General features: G+C 45.9%; 1 protein-coding gene across 17 annotated transcripts in view; it reads left to right on the top strand.

Annotated features, from left to right (window-relative positions):
- The window catches only part of LOC138516732 (alpha-adducin-like), a 1,440,750-nt gene that overhangs the window by 712,141 nt on the left and 713,449 nt on the right, over nt 1–15,160 (top strand). For all 17 annotated transcript variants that reach the window (XM_069632078.1, XM_069632071.1, XM_069632077.1 and 14 more), the window contains exon 8: nt 3,872–3,970. In XM_069632078.1, the coding sequence (XP_069488179.1) occupies nt 3,872–3,970 (99 nt within the window). The remainder of the gene's footprint in view (nt 1–3,871; nt 3,971–15,160) is intronic.

Here is a 15,160-nt window from a genome sequence, read left to right as displayed (position 1 = left end):
TCTTCACACTGAATCTGTTGGTTGTATGCATGATCATCAGTCTGGCTTCAGAGCAGTCGGAAGCATGGAAACTGCTCTCCTGAGCATCCGTGAAGACCTGCTCTTTAACCTTGATGTTAATCTCCCCTCTGTACTCATCTTACTTGATCTCTCTTCTGTCTTTGTCACGGTCAACCATGCCATCCTGCTCAACCGGCTTCGTGATAATCTGGGTATCACTGATCAGGCTCTGGCCTGGCTGACCTCTTTCCTCTCAGACCGACCCTCCCAGGTCCAAATTGGTTCCTTCCTCTGCTCTATCTCTTTCTCCATCCGTGTTCCCCAGGGGTCTAACCTTTCTCCCTGGTTGTTTAACCAATACTTGCACCTCTCGCCCACTGCATTGCTGCTCTCTGCCCCGACTTTCAGTGCTATGCTGATGATGCTCAGCTCGCTTTCAGGCTCCCCTCTGCCGCCTCTTCTCCTTCTCTCTTTCCGGATTGTCTGTTTGCCGCCAATGATCTCTGCCTGAATGCCAGTAAGACAGAGATCCTCCTCATCGGCACACCTGCACCTTTTCTTCCTGCAACTCTCTGCTGGCCTCCCTTGCCCCACTTCCTGCTCCCACCATTGAGGCTAAGAACCTCTGGGTCAACTTCGACTTCACACTTTCCTTCTCTCCTCACATCTCCAATGTCAAACTACCAACTGCACCTTCTCAGAGGTATTCTTCCTTTCCTTTCCTTCCCCCAGAAGCTCTCTATCTCCAGAGCTCCGGTTCTCTCTAGGGTTGACTACTGCAACAGCCTCTTTTTATATATGCCTGCCTCTACTCTCTGTCCACTGCAAGACTTTTCCTTGGCCTTAACCCCAGGGATCGTATCTCTCCAGCCCTAAGATCTCTCCAGCCCTAAGATCTCTCCATTGGCTCCAAGTGGCTGCATGGATAAAGTTCAAGACACTTTGCATTGTCCACAAGGCCTTCTGGGGCCTGGGACCACAATACTTCCAACTCTCTCTTCGGAAATATCTTCCTACTCGATCTCTTTGCTCTTCCACCTCCAACTCCTTGAGGGTCAGTCGCTTCTCCAAGCAGTGAGTTGGGGGTAGCTCTCTCTTTGCCTGGCGCCTCCATCTGGAACATCCTCTCTGCCTCTGAAACTTGAGCAGAACCATCTCCGGTTCCGGAAGCATCTCAAGACTTTCCTCTTTGCTTCTGCCTCTCTTCCTCTTCCCTGCTGATCTCCTGTCTGATACTGCACTGATCACCAGGCTACCCTCTGAACTTCGGGCCAAGTTCCCTGCCCACCTTGCACACCTATACTGCCTCCTGGCAACCTTGCACTTGGTTCTGCAACCCTACAGTCCCCTTACCTGCACTTTTCAGAAACTTGTTGTCTGCACTTAACCCTTGCACTGCCACCTGCTGGCCTCCCTACTTGTTTTTGATGTTTTGATCTGGAGTCCTGCACTTGTTCCTCCTCCCTTACCCCTGGCACTTTTCCCCTTCGCTCTTCCCTGCACTTGCGCGATATCTATGTTACTAGGCCTAGTAAGATCGTTGTCTTGTCCTCCCTTTGTTTCCCCTCCTTTGCCTCGTCGCGCCTTGAAACTCTTGTGTGTAGGCGCGTTATAAATGTCATATCATATGTTGGTCCACTTATCCTAGTCTGAGCTCCCATGTGATCCTCCATCATATAGCCGCCCCCAGGGTCAGGATCATGTATCTGCTGCCGTCTCCTGGCCACATAGGAGGAGGTTACTGCCCGTAGATCAATGACACCTTTGGATTCATCACAGAATCCTCACACCAAAATACTTCTTCATCCAAGAAAGAGTCACTGCCCCAAGAAATCTCCAGAGAAGGTGGCTCATGTACCTTTTCCGACCCAATCCCCCACCCATAGGAATGGGAAATAATTGGCCAAAAGATGCTAGATATATTTGCCATGGTGACGGCAGCTACAGCTTTTGTCTCGATGGATGCAGGGACAACAGGAACCACTGCGTTTTTAGATACAGGTATCGATCCCATGAGGGATCACTCCTGCATGCCTACGGCCTTGGACTGGAACCCAAGAGGCATAAAGTTCCCCTGCGCCCATCATAGATGGCGTGGCTCCACAGGAATATGCTCCTGGCCTCTTGAAACCATTCATGTCTAAGATGTACGACTTCTACAACGAAGCAGGAGATCAGGTACCATTTATATTGGAGCCTCTAGTCTCCAGAGAAGAGAGACTTTCCGGAGGGGTTTTATATATTTTTGTTTTAATGATAGTCCTTTTTCCAACATAAAAGGTCACCCAAAACAAGCACTAGCGGAACTGTTTGAGTCTAGCCACCACCATCAAAGCTGTTGAGCCTTATGTTTGGAAGCCCTCCCTTTTCATCATACTGATGAGAAAAACCTCCCAGCCGTTGGATTCAGTGGTTAACTTTCAGCTCCGTAGAATCATATGGGCTGGGGATGCCATTTATGAGGAAGCACTGCACGAGCTGGGAAGACTATGTAGAAGCTGACGGGTACTATTAACATTTGTGTAGAGATCTGTTAGGGGTATAACGTGAAGGGGTGTGTAACGGTTAGGGTTTGAACACTTTTTCCTTAAGAAGACATAGTAAAATGGCTTCTGTTTATACTTTATCAAATGACAACCCTTTTTGAGATGTTACCATCACTGTTAAGGCTGAAATGTTAGCATACTTCAATAAAGGCCATGCCTGGTGAATGGCTTTGAATTTTGAAAAGCGTGTGAAGTTAGAATTTGCACACCATTATATGGAGCATAAACATAGTACAAAGACTCCCTTTTACTTTGGTTAACAGACTTCTTTCTACTAGGGCTATGCTATATGTAATATTATGAATAGTCCGACTTGCACGTTTCTCCCCACGATTTCTTGAATGTTTGGGCAAAGCCATCACACGCACACGTGTATACTTACAGGGGCAAATGCTGCCATTTTGGGGCACAACCATCACAGTTACCTTTCCAAGGCAAATGCTGGCAATATTTGGGCAAAGCCATCATGAGTGTGTTCTTGGAGTGCAATACTGGCATTATTTATTTTGCTGTCTACAAAACGTTACAACTAACATCCATGCATACTTCATGGTTATTCTTGTGCAGATATACCGGTTTCTATTTTGTCTAGTTTGTTTTCGCACTGAAACTTCTGGTTGAATTCATTGTGTTCTACCAATGACTGGAAATAATAAATAAGCAATTAAAATATAAATATTTATGAAAATATTTGCTGGCTCTTTGATTGAAAGTAGTTTTGTATAGTTTACACTAACAATTCTGCATTCTTGCAGCACATTTAGCATTTTACTAGGTGTTGGTCTGTGTTGGGGAAGGCATTGTGTGCCTACACTGCAGGATAGTAAATAATGTGACATGTTTGGTATGTCTCAAAACTTACGCATGGGGAAATGCACTTTGCATCTTGCTGCATGGTTGAACAATTGGCAAGGTATAGGTACTTTTCTTTAAGATGCAATTAGGGACATAAGAAATAAATATGTGAGGAGTGGTTCACGGAGATGCAGGGCATCGCCTAAAATTACAAATGTTGATGACCAGTTATGTTGAAGTTATGATTTGATTTCAATTGTGTAGCTAACTTGCAAGCTTTCTTAGTCGTATGTTTCTGATTTATTTCAATAATATCACACGTACTAAAATCACCCATTTAGTTTCCTGAAAGTCTAAACTGTACTTATTAACATATATGCACCATTTGATGGCATAATAGCAAACCAGTTTGACCATTTGTTGCGAGACAAGCCCCTGTGCAGGAGAAGTGTTGTAAACATTTGGTAATCTTTTATATGTTTCTAATTGTGATCATCTGATTTCTTTTGCTTCCCAATATCCTTTTTTAGGTTCTTATTCTTCGGAATCATGGTTTGGTAACAGTTGGTGAAACAATTGAGGAGGCCTTCTACTACATACACAATCTTGTGGCTGCCTGTGAGATTCAAGTAAGAGCTATACTTTTTATGTACACTTCACCAGCAGTTCTCATCATAGTGCATGCATCAATTGTAACCTTTTCATTTGTACATCAGTGAGGATATATCTTATTGTCAAATAGCCATGTCTTCGGAGCCTTACTCCACACGTTTCTGGATGCATTGCAGCCTTCCAAGCATGTGGGTCACTAAGCCATGCTACTTGCTTGATTTAAGACACACTTGTAGTTGTTACTGTTGCCATTAAGCGCTACTTTAGGTTTTAATGAAGCAAGGCCCCTAGATCATAGAGATCAGCTGAAGGGCTAGTGTGCTTTTGCAGGCTCCCATAAGTGGCCTATACACTGCGCTTGTTCCATAAGAAGAAAAGTGAAGTTTGGTGGGACCATAATCCTCTCAGCCTCCTTCTTCTGTTTCTCTACATGAAGGAGTTACTGCACCATTACCAGACATTTCTAATGCACACACAGGACCTCCCAAAATAACCAGCTGTGACACTTGGGAAAAGATTCATAAGGCTGATGCACTTAAATATTATGCACAGGTTACTATCCCAGCCAGTAACATTAACAAACTGGGCCGTTTCTTAATTTTGTAACCTTGAACCCATAGTATGGATTGTAGATATGGGTGATGGTTGGCATATCCGGGAAGTGTGAGAAACCAGAATGTGTCTCACCCACTAGTCCCCGGGGATCTGTCACCCAGGTGGCCAGGACACAGCCATCGCTTTTGGATCCAGTAATGTGGGGTGGACCAGTGCGGGAGGATCGCCTGGATGGTGGGTCTTCCTGGAGTGGGATGCCGGATGGCAAGATGCGATATCCCCTTTCCTGTAACACCTTTACCCCATCCTATCAGATAGGATTCGTAGGAACTCTATCCCCCTCCCCCTTTTCCTACACGAACACTTTCACACCGACAGCCTGCTCTGGGAGAAAACAGACTATCACCCTAGCTGTATACATGACGTGTCCCAATACAATAGTCTGGTGAGGTCAGGCAATTACTGACTGTCACTCACAGCTAACTTCCATTAAGCGTCCCCACACAGATTAAGCACGAAAGCACACTCTGAGCGAGACAAAGCACACAAGGAAACAGTTGTTTCGAGACGGCAGCTGAACGAAAAAAGAAAGACGGCAAACCCTTGACGTTTCCGACAGGAAACCGTTACTTTCCAGAGCCCCCGAGATTAGAATGCATAAGACCAGAAAACCAGGCTGAAGAATCCTGTATTGTGTGTCATAGCTATCCGCTGCCCTCCTGCGTCACTAATCAAGGCTGGGAGAAGCAGCAGCTGCCGTGGTACCATCCTTGGCTCTAAGAACAAAGCAGTGCCAGTGGAATCAGCATAGCCGGTGAGTCGAGGAGGCAGATACAAGACTGGTCTATGTTGAAGCCAATGTTGCAAGCAGCAACATTGTATGGTGAGCGATGGAATGAACATTGCTAAAACGCGTGTGATAAAAGACTCAAGTAAAGTTGAACTACTGATTATTGTTTGAACTTTGAAGAGACTTTGATACGATACCTTTGACAGAGTGGTTCGGAACCGCGTGGGTGCTCAATCGAAGGTCTCTGTAAGGTATCCCACTGAGAAGCGGCAGAAGTAAAAGTTAAAAGGGTTGTATTAAGAAGAGAATTGTGAATCGAAGTGGTCCTGCGACGGGTCAAGCAAAATCCTGTGCACAGTTGAAAGTCTTCGATTTTGATATAGTAAAGAAAGTTTGGAAAATTAAGGTTTTGTGTTATAATGGGTCTCACCGCGGCAGAGGGGGAACCGGGGTGAACAGTGAATCACCAGAGAGGTTGTGCACATTAGAATCCTGATGAGAAAGGAACTTTGAATGTTTGTTGCATCAGGCCCTCTGAAATAAGAGACTTTGAATGGCAAAAAGACTTTGGCACAGAAGGCCCGATACTGAGATTTTGAACTGCACCCTCGTGCTAGAAAAGCCAGAGTATGTGCTAAGCTTGAGTGTGCCGCCTTGTCCTATGCTGAAAACCTGGGGAAGGAAAGCTAACTGCTCAACTATCCTGACATATTGTTACGCTCACCTGGTATCCACAGGGACGCCACCCAGCCGGGTTACTCGCTGGTATGCTTCTCAGCTTTGCCCTGATGTGGTCTGCGGGGAAGGTTCTGCCTTGTGGTAGAATTAGGCGTGTTCTCCGTCCTGCCTTCTTTGGAGGGGCGCGTTGTCTTTCATGGGCGAGTGCGGTCCAGTTACTTCACTGCACTGACGCCGGCCCATTTGATATTGTTCAGGTAGGTCTTATTGCTGTTCTTTAGTTTTGTTGCTATCCTGCATGCCTTTCTTTGTTTAAAATGTCTCTTTTTTTCTCCCTTATCCCATAAGGATGCGGAGCTTCAGCGCAGCGAACTGGCTTGTTTGAGCCCCACTGGTAAATGATGGCGCATTAAGAGCAATATGATGCGGTAAGTAAGCGCTATGCACAGCGATGCAAAGTCTTGCCTTTGCTAACCTGTGTGTTCCTTCCTTGTAGGTCGCAGTGTTCTTCAGCGCAAGTGGAATGTCCGGAGTGGTGCCAGCCGAGAGGCGACCAGCCAGGTAAGCCTTTTGAGCAGTTCGTAATTTGTAAATGTCTCTACTGCTTTCTTTAATGTTGCCTCTATCTTCCTCTTTCAGGTTGTTCTGTCTGGGGGGCGTGCAGATTTGAGGAAGCTGTTCTCAGTAGCTGCGAGTGTTTAAAGATGAAGACTGCAGGTAAGATGCTGCTGCTAATGATGTTCCTTTTGTCTCCTTGCAGGTTCTGCTTCTCCGAGGTTCGAGGGAATAGCTGGACACGGTGAGCGTCACGTTGCAAGCTGCAAAGTAACGCGAAGCGTGTTGTCTTGCTCGGGTGTGGTTTAAATACCCCCAACAAAATAGTCCAGGTAAAGTAGTCCCTAGGCTACCACCCCCAAAACACTAGACCGCATAGCTTGGTTCTTAGGAACCAAGCTACAAGCTATGTGGATGCCTCCATGTTGGCTGACAATACAATAAAGTAGTTCCCAAGCACATTGTTTTTCATGGTGTATGAAAAACCCATGAGGGTTTTTGAAGAGGATGCCAGGCTCTAGAGGCCCGAGTCCTGACTCCACATGGCCAATGGGTTTGCCAGAGGGGGTTTTGGGCGAGGGTCGTGACACATATCATTTCGTGAACACTTTTCTTTTGTATAACTTTGTTTCCCACACAATTTGTATTTAGAAGTAAGGATTGGCAATAGGTTTATTAGTATCGGCCCTTTTATTTTGACAGAGACTCCACTAGGACTGCGTTATTATTTGATGGTCGTAGCTTGCTTCCATCTTTAGATTTAGGATTAGATGGGTGTTTTTAAAAACCCAATTGAAGTTCAATAAACACCCTTGTACTGTGATCACTTGTGTCTGTCTTCACTGTTTGATACCATATCTTCCTTACAGAAGAGAGGAAGCTATCTCCTGGTGGAGTAAGGATTCAGACACCCTTTCCCTGCTGTCTGTTGTCCCCTTGTCTTTGCCTCTACCTCATAGTTCAGTATACCATAATTCCATCATCAAAAATATCTATTCCTCATGGGCAATAAAACCTGTCCCTCCAGTATAGCTGAACTGCAAACTCTACTGCAAGTTTGCAGTGGATAGGCAGATTTGTTGCATTTGAACCACTCTGATCCTGCACTTATTTATTTATTTATTTATTTTTTTAATTTAAAAATGCATTTGGTTTTTACTTTACTATTCCTGTTTGCTACTACTGTTTTCCAAGATTATGGTTTCCCAAAAGTGGACTATGGTAGCAACCATCTTTCTGTTGTTTCCCATTAGGATTTGACTCCATCGTTCTTCTATTTCCATTTCTACAAGGGCACTTTGATATTTGTCGCTGTAGAGCAGTTTTTTTGATTGAGTGCCTCATATTCCATAATTACATGGTATAAAGTTTGTTTTTCCCGATATTAGACAGAATCTACAGTCGCTGTTTGTACTTTTGTTTTGACTCCATTTCCCCAAGACTTCTCTTGTTGGGAGTAGGTTCAGTCTTAATCTTAGGAGCATATCTCTAATTCTTCGATCTGGATATAGATTGAGATAGTGTGGTAGTTGTTGGAGTGGTCGTGCCTCTCTGTTGCATTTTAAGTTCAGTTTGTATCAGTCTTTCTGCTCTTGCACTTATTTAATCACCATCACCCACCAAAATGTTTCAAGGTGTTGTCCCTGGAGCAAATCCTGTCCTCTCTATGAAATAAAAAGCAGGAGTGATTGGCTTTAATTAATTTGCAAATGTCTAACTTATCTGTATCTGAGAGCAGTCATGTTACGGATTCTTTCATCATGCTAGGAATTATCCACCTTTCTGGACATGGTAACATCCCCTAGTCTTGATGTTGGGTCTGTTTGTCACCCAGGAATGATCCTGTAGAATTGTCACAGAGCATGCAATTTATAGAAGTCTTGTAAGATATGGTGCTTGGCAATAACAACCCTTCTCCCTAGTCCACAAACCTTTTGTTCTTCTGTGTGTGCAGTTTTGCTTGCTCATTATGATGGAGAAGCCGCTTCTTGCATGGCTTTGGAACCAGTGTACAACGCTGGTTCCCTTTTCTACTGGGTGTGACCCTATGTGGAGGACAGAGGAACAGTTCTCTGATCCCTATATGCTAGTCTCCTGAATTGTCTCACCTTCAGAATACTAATGCAGTCTCCCTTGTACCCAGTGACAAGGGTTCTTAACTGAGGGCAAGAGACACCCAAAGAATCTATTACTCATCAGGTCACGCTATTCAAAGTCTCCACACACTTGCTGTAAATAGTTTGTTATAGGAGGACCACGCTCAGCTTGGACAAACTTGGTTGAGAAACCTCTCTAGATGAAACCTAGGGGTTTTAAATAATGCTGAGGACATTGAGGCACAGAAGTGACATCTGAACTCTAATCCGTTTCGCAGCCCCCCCTGCCAGCCCCTGGCCCCCGGTTGTCCTAATTTGCATGCCTTGGGTCACATTCTTCTGATTTACATATGCTATGAGGTTAGGGGTTGGTGAAGTGATATCTGAACTCTAATCCATCCCACATCCCTCCCCTGCCCCCAGTTGTCCTATTGTGCATGCCTCTGATCACATCCTTCTGGTTTACAGATGCTTTCATGTTAGAAGGTGGGGAAATTAATTCACATGAGAAGGGTTAGAAGAGGGGAGTCTTACATGGACTCTGACTTCATTGTTGTTGTCACTGCTATTACTGGTGTGCCTGGCTCCTTCCCCTATCTAGAATAGGCATCTTACACTCAAGAACAAGTGGAGTGATAGGCTAATATGTGGTTTACTTGTACATTTTTTTTATTTTTTACTTCTTTAGCAGCCAGTGGGACACCCCCTGCAGTAAAGGAAAATCTTGCTTAAGCACCTTGCTAAATGCTTTCCCAGTTCCTGGTTGTATCCTTGCGCCTGTTCATTACTAGATGTAATCTTAATCATCTCTACCGGAACTGACAATCCGGTAAAACCTTGTATTTTGTTTTATTTATATGTATTTATAAGGTGGCGAAAACAAGCCCAGAGGCTAGTGGCGCCAACAACAACATATACAATACAAAAAACATAAACACCAAAGTCATAAATCAGGAGAAACAGAAGATCGAGAAGCAGATTCTCATCAAGTCAGAGATAAAATCCCACCTTCCCAGAACAGAAGTATCTGAAGTCCAGCTTTGAAAGCTTCCACGGATTGGAACAATCTCAAGTCTGGAGGAAGAGCATTCCAGATTCTTGATGCCATGAGCGAAAGAAAGGTCCCTCTGCCACTATGCCAAGTTTGGCCCGAGCAGTTTTTGAAGAAGACTCAAATAATTAGAACTCCATGTTCTTCAGACAGGTAGCCAGGAGATAGTGCTAGATAGATAAACTGGGCTTAATCCAAAAAGACATTTGTGAGTAATACACATTAGTTGAAAAGGTAACCTGCTAGCCATAGGAAGCCAGTGTAATGGTTTCCTAGCTACGGAGACATGGTCACTCCTTTTCAATCCCATGATTGCTCTTACTGCATTATGTGTGATCTGGAGACGCATCATGTCTCCTTTACCTATACTATGTAACAGACTGGAGCCATAATCTAATTTAGCTCCGATAATTGCCCTTGCGATTTTCGCTCAATTGTTTTGTGACAAGTACGGCCTCAGTAATACCAACAGTTTGAGGTAGTAATAAGTGGCTGACACCAGAAAGCTATTATGAGCCTTCATGTTAAGCTCTTGGTCAAACACCATGCCCAAGGTCACCACCTTCTGCGCGGTGGGAATAACACATCCGGCTATGTGGAATTCACAAAAATCCGGCCCTAGCGTCTTCAGGCAAGACTCTGTGCCCACAATCATAATTTCGGTTTTCCCGTCATTCAAGGCTAACCCATTCTCCATCATCCAAGTCTGGATTATGGCATACACCCTGTTGATTGTCTCAGAGTCCTCAGTATGATTTCCTGACAGAGGGAGTGTCATCAGCATAGTTTGTGAAAAGAATCCCTCTGTCACTCAGTAACTTGAAGAGTGGAGCTGTAAACAGATTAAATAAAGCATTGTACCATTGAGAGCTAGTGTCTCCATCTTTAGGTGTAGAAGATTCTGCCCCGGCATTCTTTTTTCCAGAGGTACATTGACGGCCAACCGGACACAGAGTTAAGCTTGGTAATCAGCATGTCTTAGATCTCAAAATCCAAGGCCGGCTTTAATAGAATCCTACTGAGAAAGACAACCACACTAGAGTGTGTGAACCTTTCATTGTATTGTATCCTCCCACAGATTCCTAATTTTGATAGATGGCCATCCAGTGTCAGCAGCTCAGAAACCTTTTCATCCGGGGCGTAGTGCAATGCTACATCGCCTCTCTACACCCTTGTGTTCGGCCATGCCCCTCTTCGACTCCAGACGTGACATCGATCGCCGTACTAAAGGGATGCCCTTCTCCTCCATACTATGAAACAAAGGGGGTTAATCCTACCACATGGTTAATTTGAGACAATACATTACTAATAGTATGTCTATTATAATTTGCAACCAAGTTTCAAATATTGCTTACGGCAGTTCCGTTTTTCCGCACGCTTCTCGGGACACGGCTCTTTCACTTGCACTTGTTCGAAATTCTTGTTACACCAGCTTTTTGGGCGTAAACTATCCTGATTCAAGCGCTGCAAGAACTACAACTCAATGTCCCTAACAGACATGCACACTATCTGTGTGTTGTGTCTCTGTGTCGGACACAAACCCGAAAGTGGTTCAGGAGCAATCGGCTAAACTGGCGCTTGATAGACCACTTGTTGAAACCTCCAGCAAAGTCGGTCTCCAAATCATTGGTGCATGAGACCAAGGGGCCTACTCCTGAAAAACGTCAGGAAGGAAGGTGTCACAAAAAAGTAAAAAAATCAATTGCAGTCGCGTAGCGAGTCCCACCACTCTTTCTTGGCATCATCGCACAAAAAGTAGTGCTGACACAGACGCATTTCCGACTTGTTGGACAAGAAGGGTAAGTTGTACACTGCAAAGCAAGCACCAAGGGAGAAGATTTTAAAAGGTAAACGTTGAAGTTTTTTGAGAAGGCTGCAGCTGGTATGGTTCTGGCCTCTATGCGCAGGCAGACTCTGCTCCAACCGCGCCTGGTTCATTCCGGCATGAAGGTAGAGCGAAAGAGAAGCCTACTCCAGCACCAATACCGCTGATGCTCACCCATGGAGCTCCTCGACCGGCAGAGGTTCCACAGGATCGATGTTACGTTTCGGAATCGAGGTCTGATTTCTTCAACTTGATGCAACCGATCTTTGAGGAGGGTGACCCAATCCCTTTCAGGATAGAGCCAGTGATGGGCACGCCCATGGGTCCGTTGCCCTATTTTATTCAGACTAAGCAGGGTTACTGGAACTGGCGGAGGGACTCCACAATGCGAGTGGACCAGATACGTCCACAGACGTCGAGTTCCAACAGGTGGCCCCTTTCACGCATCCGATTGCTCAATACTGCAAGGTAGTCGCGAAGGTAACTGTGGCATTCAGGTTTGGTTCAAGTGTAAACACCATTGTTACAATACAAATTGACTGATATCCTCAACTGAGGCCCGCAGGCGGAACACGCCTTGCCGTTCAATGGCGCCATAGCAGACCCCGTCATGCACCTGTGGCAAAGCACGTGTTCGCCGGCAGTCGAGGATTTAAGGAAGAAATGCAAGCCAGCAAGAGGCGATTGTCTGTTCATGACGGTGCATCCGAACCCAGAGGGGTTTGTGGTGTAGGCCACAACGGTTACCTCTCGAGGCCCTCAACCTCGAACCTCCCCACAGACCGATTCGAAGAAGGTTGACGCTTTAGCAAAGAAAGTGTTTGCCTTTGGAAACATGGTGCTAAGGGCCATCGCCTCTTGTGCATTTGCGAAATGTTCACATATTCTGTGGAATACCATCAAGGAGGCAGATAACCACTCCCAGTAGAGGAGATTAAGGATGGTTTTGGGGATTTTGTATATGATGGCAAAGAGATGGCCTGCCAGGCGCTTCAGGCTGGATTTGACACCATGGACTATGTGAGTCGTGCCACGGGCACGTCGGTAGTATTGCGCCAGTCAGCCTACCTTAGGAGTTCTGGGTTTTCTCTGAATATCCAAACAAACCTCCTGGACCTGACCTTCGATGGGAACTTTTGTTTGACCCCAAAACTAACGAGTCCCTCGAGGTTTAAAGACTCGAAACTGACAGCGTATTCTATGGGGATTGTAGTGCAGCAGCAGTTAGCAAAGCAGAATTTTGCTTTTGGGTCGAGAGGACGAGGCTATAGGCAGTAAATCTCTTTCCCTATAAGAGCACAGCACTCCCAGGCCAAGCATGGGCAGTGGAGCTTCCCGCAACCAGGGAGTGGCAGAGGAGCATCAAGGCAGACGACTCCTGCTGTTGCATCGACCAAACCCACGTCTAAAAATACTCTGAGGTTCCCCCCCACATACATCTCTGGTTGGAGGGAAAGTCTCTGGGTTCTTGGACAGATGGAAAGAGATCTCTTCCAATGCCTGGGTCCTTCAATTGGTCGTGCTAGGCTACTGCCTCCATTTGTGAAATGACCACTGGACCCCCCACCCCTCCACCCCCCAACAGCCAGAATGGGAACCCCAGGAGGAACTGCAAGCCCTTATATTGAAGTAAGCAATAGTGGAGGTGCCAGCTGAGGAAAAAGGCTTGGCCTAGTATTCCTGATACTTACTGTTTCCAAAGAAAAGAGGCCGGGCTCCATCCTATCCTGAACCTGAGGGCCTTAAACACGTTCCTGGGGAAAGACACATTCAGGATGGAGATGTTGAGGGAGATTCTCCAGGCTCTTCAGCTCCAAGACTGGCTGCTGTCGTTGGACCTTCAGGACACCTATTTCCACGTCCCTAGCCCTAAGAGAACCGTCCGATTCCTGGGGTTTGTCATTGGGGATGCCCACTACCAGTTACGGTGCTCCCCTTTGGCTAGATGTCTGCAACCAGGACTTTTACCAAGCTGATGGCATTGGTGGTGGCCCATCTCGGGAGATCCGGCGCTTTCGTATTCCCATACTTAGACGAGTGGCTGATCCGAGCATGGTCACCAGAACAGGTTCAGAGGCAACTTGTGGACACTTGCTCACTGTTACTTGACATGAGTTTCTCCCTGAATCTACAGAAATCACAGATATCACCATCACAGAGGCTTCAGTTCATCCGAGCGGTCTTGGACACCCAGGAAGGGAAAGTTTTTCCTCCTGAGCAGAGTGTCCCCAAAGTGGTGAAGATGGTCAGTCTTTTCTAGACTTCCAGCAGTCTTCCAGCATCCACTTTCCTGTGTCTGTTGGGCCTCCTGGCATCCTGTATTTTCCTAGTGCCACAGGTAATGCTATTGAAGCAATCCTAGCAGTACCCACAGTACTTGGGTGAGATGTCGGATGTACTCAAGTGTCGTGGTCTGTTGCCAACTAATTGGCTTAGTGGAGCGACAGGAGGATGTTGACAGCCGGAGGCACATATACTCATGGACGCCTCTCTGAAGGGAAGGCAGGCTCACTGCGGCCCTCTTCAAGTGAGCAGCCATTGGTCCAGGAGATATCTTTCCACACAATTCTCGAGTTGCAGGCAGTCAGACTAGCGTTAACAGCTTTTGCATGCTCTCAACAGGAGAAGCATGTCTTAGTCTTAACAGACAACACAGTGACCATGCACTGTCTCAACAAGCAGGGAGGCATGAGATCACTGCCCCTGTGCATGGAGGCCATGCAGCTATGGTGCTATAGAACTTCTCAGCCTCTGCAGCTCTTCTGGTAGGGGTGAAGACCTCCTGGAACTGTCCACATTGCTGCTTCTTCTGAGGCCGGACCTGTCGCAATCAGGAGGCAAAGTGCTTCACCTGAACTTGGGACCTCTCAATCTGAATTCTTGGTTCTTGAGAGGATAAGTTATGTTATGTTAGGTACATTTATTACGCGTACGTTCACCCGAAGGCATCTTGGTGTGACAAGGAACAAAACAAGACTGCAGCCAACAAATGGTTTAACAGAAAAGAACAGTTTTGAGTAAGTGGCGGAAGACAGGTATTACCCACATTGTTAGAACACAATTGTTCAAATGAACAATTGACCTAATTTCAAGGGTCCAAATTGCCCTTTCACAATATATATCGGTTTGATGATATATAGGAGTTTGGAGAGGGGTTGCGTGGGCTCTCCCCCCCCCCCCCCACATATGTAACAATTGACCTACCGATTCATTCAATTGTGAAAAGGTCTATTGTCATTCGAGCAATTGTGCCTCTGAAGGTGAAACTTGGGAACTTCAACCAAACAGTCACCACCAGAGCGGAGAGTCCGGCGGGGAATGTGAGGCTGGAACTTACCCCGAAGGAATTTAGACACAACCTGATAATAGGCTCGATGGACCAAACATAGAGATTTAAAAGCTATATGCTGTTGCACTGGAAGCCAGTGTAGGTGACACGCAACAGGGCTGTTGTGGGAACCATGTGGGGTTGCAGTGGCAACCCGAGCAGGCAAGTTTTGTAACAGTTTTAGCCGATGGATAAGACCAGCCGGCTGAACCAGATAGAGAGCATTGCAATAATCAAGGCTACTAGAAAGAAGAGCAGCCACAACTAACGGACGTAGTGAAAGTGGAAGGAAAGGTAGATTCTTGCAGAGAACCCGCAACAGAAAGTCT

The sequence above is a fragment of the Ambystoma mexicanum genome, chromosome 6q, assembly GCF_040938575.1.
Source record: "Ambystoma mexicanum isolate Mex_15411 chromosome 6q, UKY_AmexF1_1, whole genome shotgun sequence".
NCBI lineage: Eukaryota > Metazoa > Chordata > Amphibia > Caudata > Ambystomatidae > Ambystoma > Ambystoma mexicanum.
This window is presented reverse-complemented; position numbering and strand designations above follow the sequence as displayed.